Consider the following 14,051-nt stretch of genomic DNA (forward strand, 5'->3'; position numbering starts at 1 on the left):
TTTTCTCAATCAGTAAATACTCACAATCAGTGAAGTAGACATATGCTGCTTTGTACTTGCTGGATGATTTACTTATAAAGTCATTTATAAGTCCATCTACAGACTGAATCATGAAGAAAAAAAATTATTTGTTAAAAACTGTTTGCTTGCTCTTAGAACAAGGCTGTAAAAAGATTTAATAAATTATATACTTCTAAGCAAAACTTCTCCAGCAATAGCTAGCTGAGAAACTGTTAAAATAAGTCTGATATGAACATTCAGGTTATTATTCCTTATGCAAGGAGTTTCAAGGTAAGGGTGAAGATGAAAAAAAGAGGAAGAGCACAAAAAATTGGCAAACGAAGTACATTTGTGAATTTATTACTCATTTATATAGTTTTATTTGGATGGCAAAGCAGCATACAGAAAAGGGGGAAAGACAACACACTTACGACTAGTACTTGTACAAACAAGCTGTAATAACATTGTAGTTTAAAATCCTATGTTAACATAACGATGTAAATTAATAGAACTAAGTTTGGATGCTATTAATAACTCTAATTAATTAAAAATGCAGAAAAGAATGCTTCTAGAACTCTCCTCTAGCACATGTCATACAAGAAGAAAGAAGCATGTAAGCTCAAGTTTTACTTTCAAAGTATTGAATTACGGTTTAACACTGGGTGGTGAAACCACCAACCCTCCAGATGTTGCTGAACTATCACCCAGAAATCCCAACCAGCAGAGACAATGATGAGAACCCAGAATTATTCTTTTGATCACTAACCTTTGTTGTAGGTGTAATGAGATAAATGGCTTTCATGTGAGGGACTGGCTCACGGTTTTTGTAAACATTCTCCACAGCTACAAAATAAAATATTAATTACAAGAATCACCCTAAATACACTTGCATGCAAAATTTAACATACCAACATATATAATGGACTAAAATACAAGATGTACTAAAATACAAGCTGCTAGATTTTTTTTTAAGTATTCTGTTTTTTAATTATTCTGACTTTCCTAAAAAATTCTAAGCAACAAACAATTTATTATAAAACAATCCAACTAATCAGCAACATTAATTCCAACAATATAACAACATGGTAAAACAGATTCCCTGTAAAAGCATATCCCAGATATTCATCCGGTCAAAAGCTGTGTCTATGAAGATGTTATTCATAAGATATCAGAGAGAACAGACAGATTTGCTTTATTATGCTATTAACTAGAGCTTAAATGTTTAATCATTTAATCAGTCAATTAGATTAATTGATTCCTGCTTGATTTAGCAGAACATTTTTAAAGAAGTAAATTATCAGCAACCCCAGCATATCTAATCTTCCCAGTGCCTTCCTTCCCCTCTTTATCACCAATATCCTTTTCTTTCCTTTTTCTATGCCTTCAAGTCAGTGTTGACTACTAGCAACTGCCTGGACTAGTCCCTGCAGTTTTCTTGACAAGGTTTTTGGAAATGGTTTGCCACTGCCTCCTTCCCGGGGCTGAGACAGAGTGACTGGCCCAAGGTCACCCATCTAGCTTCGGGCCTAAGGCAGGACTAGAACTCACGGTCTCCCGGTTTCTAGCCTGGTGTCTTCACCACTACATCAACCTAGCTCTCCCAATATCCCTGTCTGGAGCAAAACAGCCCTGTTTCATTCCATATCTGGATCAAACATATATTTCAGTTTGGGCACAACCCACCTAAAAACAGCTGTTCTGTACCCAAACTGTTTTTCACATCCCTATTTATTATCCCAGGTCTACAAGAAACCTCTGCCTTTGCTAATAAAAGGTGGTAAATACCAAAAAAAACCCAAAAACCTAAAAATATATTGAAAGACCTTTCTAATCTCCAAAACAGGTATCTATTTTTTTTAAGATCAGCACTGATACATAAAAGAGGGGGCCTAAAGAGTTGGTCCTACTTTCAAAGCAAACTGTTTCTTCTTTTTTTTTTTAAAGCACTTGAGCATATTCATATAACACTAAGTCATACCATGATCGGGCTTAGTGCTTCATGGAAACAGAGGCTATGACTGAGAATGTTTTGTAAGAATGTTGGTTCTGATTTAGGCCCTTTATCTCAACTAGAGTCAGAAAATAAGCTCAGTAGCATGGCTGTGCAGTGTTTTGAAGAAAAAAATGCTTCCAAATGCATGCAAAAGGATACACTGCCTGTTGACACACTTTAAACTGAATGCACCTTTTCCTGGGATTATGCTTCAGCTACAGAGGGCATCCATGCAATCCTGGGTAAAAATTCAGCTACTTTAACAGTTGCTGACAGGTGTTATATGAGTGCCCACACTCTGAAACACTTTTTGCTCTTCATCTCTGAAGTGCTACACAAGTCTATTTGGTCTAACCATGGCTCTATATGTCTAAACATGAACAGATCTCTATTGTTAGATAGCTAATTGTATAGAATTGTGCATAATAAATAAATACATAATGAACAATGGAACATGAGATACATTCCAGCATTGCTCTAAACCCATAATATAGCTTGTTTTGCTTTAAATTAGTTTGCTGGGTGACCCTACCACTATGGCTTAAACACCATGTTTTATAACTTTGCATTATCTGTGAACTGTCTGTGTTTTATACAATAAACCATACTTAATAGTTCAGCTTAGTGAAATGTGTGAGCTCTGTCTTAGCTTATATCAAGGCTTGTACAAATTTAATTACCCCAACTTTTTGTTTCATTTAAAATAGTATGAGAACAATTAACAAAAATAAAATTGTAAAAGTCGAATCACTTCAGAAATGAATGCAGTTTTCACCTTGCAAATATATTAACTAGCAAAACTACGCCAAGATGATTAATTCTGCTTAACAGATACTTACCCGTTATCCCTTCCGCAAGTAGATCTGTCATTTTACCACATGATGACAGAAGCTTAGTAGTAAAGTCATCTAGAAGAATTATCTTCATAAATAAAAATCAAAACAGTAGTTCAGACAACTGGATACCATCTTAGACTTCAAATTACTTTTTGGTAACATGCTGTCAGCCCTTCAAGGTAGACCAGACTTGAACACCAGACTTGATTCACCATGAATACTAAAACTACTTTTATTATAGGATTACAGTAACAGAATCTTACAACTCTGATTGTGCCTCCCCCCTCCCTTCCTTTATTCTAAAGAGGACCAGGGAAGGTCAAGTCTGAGATGCTTTCTCAAATCCCATTCCTGCTTTGGGTTCACATTTTTCTTATCTGACTGTTGCCTTGGCTGTGGCTCTCCCTCCTGTTCCTCAAGGTTATGCTCACAGTCCATTACATCTACTATCAATATTAGCATAAGCTTACACTGAAGTCAACTGCAAGGACTACATTTTTCACTAATATACCATATGCATGTATATATCTAGAAGAGAGACAAAAATGAACACACCAACCTTTAATTTCCCAAGCGTATATGTAATACAAGTGCATAATGTATAGTGTTTAATGTTAGCTGGGTTCATACATTATGCTAAGCTATAATGTGGTTTTAATGGATTGTATAATCCAGACAACTATGGTTTATTCAACAAATTGTGGTTAAATCTTTGCTTTAGCATAATGCACAAATGAGACCAATGTGTTTACAACAGCAGGACTGCATCAAAAAACAAACACTATCAAAATATAACTACATGTCTCACAAGAGCAAGTTAATGAATATATTTGCCTCAGAGATCTGCCAATTCAGATTCTACTACTAAGAAAAAGATTACATTTGAATCATGTAGGTCTCCCAACTGTAATTTCACAACTGTGGCATTGTATCAAAAAAAGACTCAGTCCCATGCCAATTTAACTCATTTTTATGTTGGACAATAATGGAACACATTTTAGATGCTTGGATTCATACATGTGTGGGATTGGGTAGCATATCAAAAATCCTGGTCCAAAGCTTTTCAAATAAAAGCCAGTGCCATGATTGGGTCCAGACACAAATCTACTGTTACAATGGATGGAATAAAGTTAAATCTGTATATTCCATGCACTGAACAAAAAAAAATCTGGGTTGATTGGATTTGGCTTACCATATTATCCAGCTGTTTAAGTACAAACCAGCTGTTCTGTTTCAAAAGAGTATGCATCTTAAAGGTATACTTCATTTTTTTTGGTTAAAATGTTTTAACTTACAAAATAAATACATTGTTTGCCACATAATAAACTGAATTATGTCCTGTGTTTGGCATTATTGTCTGTAATAACTACAATATCTTTCTTCACTGCACTTCTTATAATAAAAGAATTGACACTCTTCCAAATTAAGCATCTGGACTTCCTTTCAGGCAACTATGTAAATGCATCTCTCTTCAATAATTCAACAGCTGCCCGAAACCTAGGTATAGTATATTGCATTTGAATAATCTATTCACATTTTATTTTGACTTGGAATTACAGAGAAATATTGAGAAGTTCTCAACACAACTATCTAGCCAAACTCTTAAGATTCCAAAATATTGATTCCTGAGACTAGCTACAGGTAGTCCTTGCTTAACAAGGGTAATTGGGACCAGCAACTCTATCGCTAAGTGACATGGTCATAAAGCATGACATCACATGACTGCACCAACTTATGGTGGCAGTTGCAGCAGTCCCAGTTGCTGTCTATGGGTGAATCCCGTGAAGACACAGTATCCCACAGTCACATGATCGCCATTTGTAACCTCCTGCTGGTTTCCGCATTAACTGTGCTTGTTGGAAACTGGCAGTGAAGGTCACAAATAGCAATACATGACTGCAGGGACACTGTGAAGGCCGCAACTACAAGGACCCATCATAAGTCTCCCTTGTTCAGCACCATTGTAACTTTGGACAGTCGCTGAACAAGTGGTTATTCAATGAGAACTACCTGTAATGCCAAAGCATGCCTGAAAACAGTTTGTTTATTATAGCATTTATATGGCGGCCCAACTCAAACCATGTGACTCTGGGCAGTGTACAAAGAAGAGAAAACCATAATCAATACAGAAATAACATATTTTATTAAAACATACTGAAACAGCAAAATGACAATCAGAATTGAAATCTTCATCAATTGGAACTCAATTCATCCTGACCTCAAGGGACAGGTCTTAACTGCCTTCCTAAAGGCCTGTAGGGTTAGGGCCAACTGTATGTTGGGGTAAATACTGTTCATTCAGAAATAATTTCCAACTTTTCCTTACACTCCAGGAGGCAAAATAATACTGCTTCAGCACAACTATGCAGTATCCAAGGCCATTTCGGTTTGGACTGATCAAACTTCCTCAGCTCCCTTTGCTAATTGAAACAGATGAAATAACTGCTTCTCCTTTCAGGGCGCTGAGACACTAGCAGAATAAAATGATGACTGTCCTTTAAGCATCCTGACATGGCCACAAGATGCTGGCTGGTATTCTCACAGGACTACCAAATAACTCCTGATCCCACCATGCTAAGGTGCAACAATTCTCAATTGTCAACACACACATTGAAGGAACAAAGATTTACCAGGGCAGTCCATCCACTTTGCCCACCAAGTGTCACAGGAACAGATCACATTCATGCTGCTATGAAGGAGAGGGTCTTCTCTAGTGTCACCATAACAGATGCACCTCCAAATAGCTGATTGGTAGCCCTGCCAGCAGCTAATCTACAATTCCAACTGCAATGCTGTTCCACTGTTGCAGCCAACCTCAGTGTAGCTGTTCTCACTATCACTTCCTACTACTCCAGCCCCAATTCCAACAGCAATCCTAGCTGGATATTCCAAGCATAGAGTTATTATTGGAGACTTCTATGGAGATTCCATAACAAGTGGTCTGTAAAGCAGCTGATTAGTAGTTACCACCACAAGACTTCCTCCAAAGAACTATGGACCTATTATACTCCTACAAAACCTGCAACAGTTCCAATTATTTCTATCATTTAACTATAATTGGAGTAACTTTTTCAACTACACATTGAGATGTGCCTTGAATAAATGCTTTTAAAAACACACTATACAAATCATGGATAAACCAGTTCAATAATTTTTCTTACCTTCCATTCTTCTTCTTTTCTACAGTCATCAAATACTGATGTTTTTAGTTCTAAAGGAAAAATATATATTATTACTATGGTAAACATGTAATAATGCTTCATCTCTCTGGGGAAAAAGGCTTACACTAGAAATGAACTATTTAAAAATAATTTATATTCTCATGCAATGTCACATATAAGATTGGAGAATTAAGCTAGTCAGCATTACAAAGTACAGTGATAAAACAATAAGAAATCCTAATATATTAGCACCTTAATTTATTAATCTGATTGAATCTGATTTATTTTAGCATAGATAAAGAAAACATGGTTTTCACATCTTTTGCAAACAATATATTATTTCTGGTTTCCAATTCTTGGTTGAAGGACAAGCACAAAGAACCTTAGGTCAACACTGGAAGAATAAGAAAAATCATCGACTTTGTTTGCATGAAATACCAGTTGTAGAATTTGGATAATGAGCGTGCAGCTCTGTAATTGAAGTCTACCGTATTATATGAATCTGAAACAGTCCCTATCTTGAATAACAAAGAACTAGACTTAATTTACAAAAAATGTGTGGTGAGGGAAAACAATAACACACATATACTCATCTGCTGACCTTTACAGTTAGCATATCATGCAAATACAGTCACTGTAAGCAAGAGAAAAACAGGTATATTTCCTGCAGATTCACTTATGTAGTTACTACTGCATCTAAGTCAAGCCTTAGCCTTCTTTATCTCTTCTCACTGCACTAGAAAACAAAGCACTGGTATTATTCTTTTGACAGTTTAGAAACAAAATTTGAATCAGTACTGTATTCTAATTCTATCACGCCAGTTATATTTTCCTGAATGACAACAAAATCCTAAAATCATTTAGTTGACCTCATAAGTTTGGCCTTTACATGGCCTTATAAATACAAAAAGCATAGCATATATAAAACATGTACACACAAACATGTATTTAACATATATTTAAATATAACTGGATCAGGAACTGTCTTTAAAATGTATGAATATATGCACTATATGCCAAGCATCCTTAAATTAGAGTAGTACTGAAAAAATCTGACTAAACAGACTTAGATATTACACACAACTCATACTTTATTTAGATCACAAATATGGTTTGTACAATAACTAATTCTTCAAAGAATCAGTTCCTTGGTTTTTAATGTTATGTGTTACGATGTTTGCATTCTTGCCTCCAGAATATAGGTTATGACTGTTAGAAAACAACAACAAAGTACCAAATAGACCAGCATATACTTTACCTACTACATGACTTTATTTCCCCATTTTTACATACTATATTTATGTTCTTAAATACATCATAAGGAAAACTGTAATTATCATAAAGATTTTTTTATTCTTGCATCTGCAACTTTCCTGTAATAATTTCTAAATTAAAGTTTATACTGGGTTTTTTCAGACTGGGATTTTGCAAGGACTTGAATGGATTCCATGAAACAAGAGGAAAAAAACCCTTTTAGTCTCTTGGAGAGTTGTTTTTTTTCCTTAGCCCTTTGTGGAGAATTTTTTTTCCCTTAGGAAAAGGGAAGGAAAGGGGCTAGACTTCTCAGCTGACATTCAGAAGCCCCTCCCCCTTGATCAGGGGTTCCAAAAATGTTTTTAACAAGTTTTGTGGTATAAAAAAGCTTTAAAACCCATCCTCTATACAATACTGTATCCAAAATCATAATTATTCTTCCAGATCTTTTCCCCCATTAATATAGTGCACCCTGATTTCAAACTTTCCAGAGGTAGTGCAATTTGGCTTTACTATCAGTGAAATTAAATGATTTTATAGCAATTATTGTTTCTCCTGGCAGTGCTTATTTTTCTGCATTTACTATAAAGTTCCAACAATGTACATTTCACTTTCCAAATTAACATAAGAGAAAAAGTGTGGCTAGCCTTTGCATGCAAAACTTCTGCGCTCATATATTGGAACAATCCAGAACAGAAAAGGAACAAGCATGAGTGAACAAGTTGATGTGTCTAAGAGGAAGCAGCAGTTTCTTAGTCCATTCCCTTGAGAATTTTTTAGAAAGTTAATTTATGAAGGTAACCATGTGCCTGTTTCCTGCTGAGTTAAACAGGGCTGGGAGCAACTGTAATTAACAATTCTTACTTCCAAATTTTTCAGGGTAAAAAAGGTTTTATATCCAAAAGAACCTACTACAATTTTTAATTACAATCTATATTAAAACTCCCCCAAATCTTGTGATTAGCAGGTAAAGAATTTCTTAAAGACTAAACCAGCTATAAAGTCAAGATTCGTTTTAAGGAATCTACATCAAATCAATGTATAAATACTAGTAAAAGAGCAATTTGTGTAAATGTGATGTATACATACAATTGAGATACACTTAATTTTCCTACTATGGCACTGGGTTAATAAACCACAATTAAATTAACAGGAGGTAAGCATGTTATGTGAACACAGCTGATGAGTCACAATTTTTTTTTTTTCAAAAAAGGAAACTACCAGAAGTAAAAGCAATAATAAGATCACAAAAAACAATGACACAGCTATACTGATCTCTGTGCACATGTTTTCATTATTTTTCCTCAAAACAAAAAACTAAGATATATATACAAATACCATAAATGCATTTCACAGGACATAATCAGATAAATGATCCTTTCATTTAACAATCCCTTCAACTATAAAGATAGGGATTTCAGAAAGGATGACCAAGTCAGAAGCATACATAAAGCACAATCTTGTATAGAGCTTTGAAAATATTGAAATAAACAACTAAGAACTGAACTCTAAATCAGCCATCAGACTTCATCCACTCAGTTATACCTATAAATCAATTGCTTCATCCATTCCAGGATGAGAACTGTCAGTTGCAAATACAAGTACAGAGTATGCAAGATGAAATTTCCACCACATATCCCTGAACAGCACCTTAACCAACCAGAATATATTTCCATATAACAATGCAACCATTTTTAAAAATAAGTTTTTTAAAATTAAAGATTATGTGGAATGGTTATTACTGAAAAAATAATTCATTTATATTCCCTGTCTTCAAAGAGCTCAGGATGCAGTAGGTGGATTGATAACATTTTATCTAGAGCAATCCTGGAAGGTAAACTAGGTCAATGCTCAATCACACTGTAAAATTCAGAATTGGGTAGCAAATTGAACTGAGATTCTGATCTTAAAATGCTGTCTATTAGGTGACTGCCCTCAGATGATGATAGTATTTTCTTAATTTATTAATCTCTTCTGCTTCCTTAAAAGCCACACACTTGCGCACACACAGAGACTAGATTCTAAAATACTAGTTTTAAAATAACATATCAATTTCTATTTTAAACAATCTCTCTTTTCCATCATAAGTAATCCATCCGATTACCATCTCAGCACCTCTCTACCACTGCATTAGCAGCCTGCCTAGAACCTGATAATATTGCACCACGTTCCATCCCTACCAGGGATCTGAATGAATTTAAAAGACCCTGGGCTTTTTTCATATAACTCAGCCTAACATACTTCCACGGCTGTACTCGTATTATTTTTAATAATCAGGCGAACTTTTAAAATACAAGCTTATTGTGAAGAAAAAGAAGATTCATCCGTGTACGCCACTCTGAGGGACCAGAAAGAATACGAATAGGAGTGGCCATGTAAGAAAAGTCTGGGAAAGGATCTTTAAAGAGGGCAACATGCTACAGATTTAGCAGGTGAAGCGCTTCCTGAGGCGAAAAATAAAGCGAAGGAATTGCTTCGCCTAACCCTCGAGATGCACGCGCACTAAGGGGTCCAGACGCGGGGCCGATACCAGACGAAGGCGTTACCGTCCCAGCCCACCGCCACCTTGTCGCCTCACGAAGAACAACCCCGCATTCGCACGTTTCCCCGTCTACACGCCATCCACGGCTGTGCCAGGCAGAGGACAACCGCGGAAGGCCGTCAGCAACCTGCGTCCGCAGGGTCTTCTATGCCCGGAGAAAGAAGGGGAGCTCAGCTACCGGGAAGGAGGTCAGAAACGTCGGCTTCGACACTCACTCTGCCACACCAAGCTCTTGAGCCCCCGGTCCCCGCTCGCTGCCGCTGCCGGCGCCATCTTGCCTCCGCGCTTCCACGGCTACCGCTGTGACGAAAAAAATTCCGCACTCCCGGACAAGGGGGCCATTCAGCCCCCGTGCGACGCTCCGCCCTCGGTTCACCCAGCCCCGCCTCCGGCCTTGCAGGTTCGCCGCCGCCTTTCCTGCCGAACTTACTGGTGACGTACGTGCGGCAAGAAGAAGCGAGGACGCGCCGCCCAAGCCCTGGGGATTCGGATGGGCGGAAGCCGGGAGCCGCGCTGAGTTGCTGCGGCGGCGGTGGTGCGCGGGCAGTGCTTCTGCTCGCCTGGCTGTTCCCATATGAAATGTCGGCTAATCCATGGGCAGCTGAGACATGGCTTGCCGAATAAACCTGGTGGTCTGGGCTGGCAGAAAATACTCAACCATGAACTGCCCACAGCGTTTGGGTTCTGACAAACCACGGAACCCCTAACAAGCCAGCTATATCTTAGCCGAACGTGATGTGCGAACCTAGCTTTAGTGAAGGGACTTTTAAAAAAAATAAAACAACATCTCAGGATTCTTAACTCGTTCTGTTCAGGATGGCTAAAGTTATTTCCGAGCGCCATGCCTTGTTACTGTACTATTTTTTTTTTGTCTGCGCTCAGTCATTGCTGACCCTGCAGTGACTGCTTGGACGAGTCCTTGCAGTTTTCAAGGCAACTGTTCTTCGGAAGTGGTTTGCCAGAGCCTTCTTCCTAGGGCAGAGCCAGATGGACATGTTCTGTGTTTTGATGGCGATTTCAGAGCGGGTGCCATCTAAACGTGAAGACTAAAGCCTCACAGTCACGTTATTATACCAAAAATACCAGCTGTTATGGCTCAGTTCTTTGCAGGCAGATGTGATCTGTTCCTTTAATGTAAACATGGTGAAGATCCATGGTAGTGCAAAAACTATATATCTGTGGTTTTAATGGTCTGTTGGTTGTGATGTGCAATTTGATAATATCAGATGGATGCCATGTAAAAAAATCATGACAGTTCATGGGGATTTGCATAGATCTGACTTTTATTCAGATTAGTATTACATTTTAAATTTCATGATTCTTTTGTTGCTGGAATGTGGCAGAAGTGTAAGGAATACAGCTTCATGTAGAGTCTTCCCTCACCTGAATTCCTTGGTGTACCTTGTAATTACTGTAGTGAAATAAGGGCTGGCCTGAATAGCTAAGGAAATGCAGTTTCAGTGAGGGCACTGAAAATACAGAATTCTGATTATGTTGATTGGCTGATGAATAGTCAGTGTCATGTTTTGCCTTCCCTTGCCCTATTTCTAAAGATTAAGCCACTCCCTGGGAATCTACCAGTGACTAACAGGCTCATCACATGAATACAACTTCTCCCAAAAGTGGGGGTAGTGGAATGAAGGGTACACATCACAGATCTGTAGCAACTTAAATAGAGAATGTTTTGGGGATTTTTTTCTGGAATGTGGAGATTTGATACAAAATCACTAGCTCCGTTCAAGCATTAGAAATGCACATCATTCAACACATGAGTATTCCAGTAAACCCTGTGATGGAAAATTAATAAAAATAAAGCTGGACACTCTCTCCCCCTCCGCCTTGCCTCTCCAGCAACCTCTTTACCCCCATCTCCCCCTTGCCTCTCTTTCTCTCCCCCCTCCTGCTTGCCTCTCCTGCAATCTCTTTTCTCCACTTCCTCCTGCCATTCTTTGCTCATGCAAAACTGGATTAGCTCCAAGCTATTGCATGACCCAAGAGTGACCAGGTTCTGCTGCCAAAAATAGCACTCTTAACCCTATCATACTGAAACAATGGGAAGGCCATCACCTGTCTGCTTAAGGGTTTGCCTGGTTCTTATCTCACAGTAGGCATTTATCCCCCATTTAACACCTATCCAAACCTATCCTCCAATCAGAGCCCTCAGATTTCCCGCCTAGCAACCTTAAAAGTGTATAAATTCTATGCTTTTCTATTGTTCAGGGTCCCTCTTTCTTGAAAGCAAGCACCCAGTGATCATTGCAATAAACATGGTTCTTCTCCTCAGCATTGTGCTCCTGTCTTTGGCAAAAATTCCACAACAACCCTTTCCACAATAACACCACACAATTGAGAAGGTTTCCTTGATGGGGTCTCTGTATCCCTACTAGATTCCCCTTGGGACAGGACCCTGTAACAGTTTGATGTAGCTATAATTGAGGAGTGGTATATCAGCCACTCAAAATAAAGCTAAAGGAGGAGATAGTAATCTTTTTTTTTTTTTAATGAGCTTTCTAAATTTCTAACAGTTTTAAAGAGTTATCTTGGCCATACATGTGGCTGAGTTTCAGCATTGCTACTACAGTCAGCTTCAACACACCAGCAGCACCCTTCGCTTAAAAACCCCCATGCAGTAGGAGACTTGATAACGCTGGACTGCTCTAGTGAGTTGATGTATACCACTTCTTTCCAACTTTTAACTGGCATAGTAATAACAGCTTATCTTGCAGACCAGGCATCATTCAGTCTCTTAGCCATGTTGCTTTTTTTGTGTGTATATGTGTTGCAAAAAAAACAAAAACAAAAACAAGGCTAAGAGACTGAATGATGCCAGGTCTGTGAGACAAGCTGTTATTACTATGCCAGTTAAAAGTTGGAAAGAAGTGGTATACATCAACTCACTAGAGTAGTCCAGCGTTATCAAGTCTCCTACTGCATGGGGGTTTTTAAGCGAAGGGTGCCGCTGGTGTGTTGAAGCTGACTGTAGTAGCAATTGTAATATATTAAGGATTGGGTGAATTTCTGCAAGTGCGGTGTTGAGCAAGTCTTCAGTTCTTCCCTTCTTTTTGCCCCAGGATGAGGCTCAACCCTTCTTTTTATGCAGATTTTAGTGCCTAGCAGTATAGCATGCTGCTTCCCAGATGTTAGTATTTCCTTGGCAATGGTTCAGGACAAAGGCAGGACAAGGATTGGCAATGGGGACAACAAATGTTATGCTGGCCTTGTGGATAAATAGCACTTTAACTCAGTAGTTGGGAAAGGCATATACGTAAATGCCAGATGCGTATGAACCATACTCGGAGTTCTTAATGCAGAAATCTAGATTGCAGCCCTCTCCTAGGCTATGCCTTGTGGTTTGTAAAGAACTCTATTGTGAAGATACCCAGGTATCTTGGATATTTCTTAAAGGGCATAGCCTAGGAGAGGGCTGCAATCTAGATTTCTGCATTAAGAACTCCGAGTATGGTTCATACGCATCTGGCATTTACGTATATGCCTTTCCCAACTACTGAGTTAAAGTGCTATTTATCCACAAGGCCAGCATAACATTTGTTGTCCCCATTGCCAATCCTTGTCCTGCCTTTGTCCTGAACCACTGCCAAATAGTGAATTGTGAATGTACCCTTTGCTGGAGGCAAGGTGAAATTTCTCTTCTTGCTTTCCTGCCTTCCCTGGGAAACCATCCATCAGTCAGGTCACTCCAACAGGAATGGGTGGGATTTTTTTCTTAGAACTGCCTGTCTTCTCATTTCCAGTGAGCACCTTGGTGAGCTAGACATCCCTGCTAAAGAGGGACGGCATTTATGATGGAGATTGATGTCTGGATACTAGATCCTGGCTGGCAAAATCTCTCAACAATTAGTTATTTGCTATAGAGCTAATTGATCATGCTCAAGCATTACTACAGGTAGTCCTCGAGTTATGATGGCAATTGGGTCTGGAATTTCCGTTGCTAAGTGGTCGTAAAGCTCAATGATGCATTGGTTAGCAACAGCAATCCTGGCAGTCCCAGTTGCCATCATTAGCCGAATCCCATTGGTCATTAGCCAAGGACCCACTCTGATCCAAGCCACCTCCAGCTTGGTCCCTCCCAGCCCTGAGCCTTGGTAAGGTACGGGACTGCCTCCTCTTCAACTCCCCCTACCCACCTATCTCCCCCCATCTCTGCCCTTTTGGCCACCTTGCATTCCACCACCCCTGCTGCCTCACACCGCGCAGCTAATCTTCGCCATCTTTTTCCTGCTGCTGCTACTGAGGCGTGCCCTGCC

General features: G+C 38.9%; 1 protein-coding gene across 1 annotated transcript in view; it reads right to left on the reverse strand.

Annotated features, from left to right (window-relative positions):
- Positions 1-10,155, reverse strand: part of STXBP3 (syntaxin binding protein 3) — a 32,205-nt gene extending 22,050 nt beyond the window's left edge. The window contains exons 1-5 of the mRNA XM_088153344.1: positions 10,002-10,155; positions 5,991-6,040; positions 2,833-2,914; positions 767-843; positions 25-103 (exon numbers count right to left, since the gene is read on the reverse strand). Coding sequence (XP_088009470.1) covers positions 25-103; positions 767-843; positions 2,833-2,914; positions 5,991-6,040; positions 10,002-10,059 — 346 coding nt within the window. The 5' untranslated portion in view covers positions 10,060-10,155. The remainder of the gene's footprint in view (positions 1-24; positions 104-766; positions 844-2,832; positions 2,915-5,990; positions 6,041-10,001) is intronic.
- Between the last annotated feature and the right edge of the window lie 3,896 nt (positions 10,156-14,051).

Source organism: Python bivittatus, unplaced genomic scaffold (genome assembly GCF_059951505.1).
Source record: "Python bivittatus isolate LINGU-HERP-01145 unplaced genomic scaffold, Pbiv_v1 ctg000700_np1212, whole genome shotgun sequence".
Taxonomy (NCBI): domain Eukaryota; kingdom Metazoa; phylum Chordata; class Lepidosauria; order Squamata; family Pythonidae; genus Python; species Python bivittatus.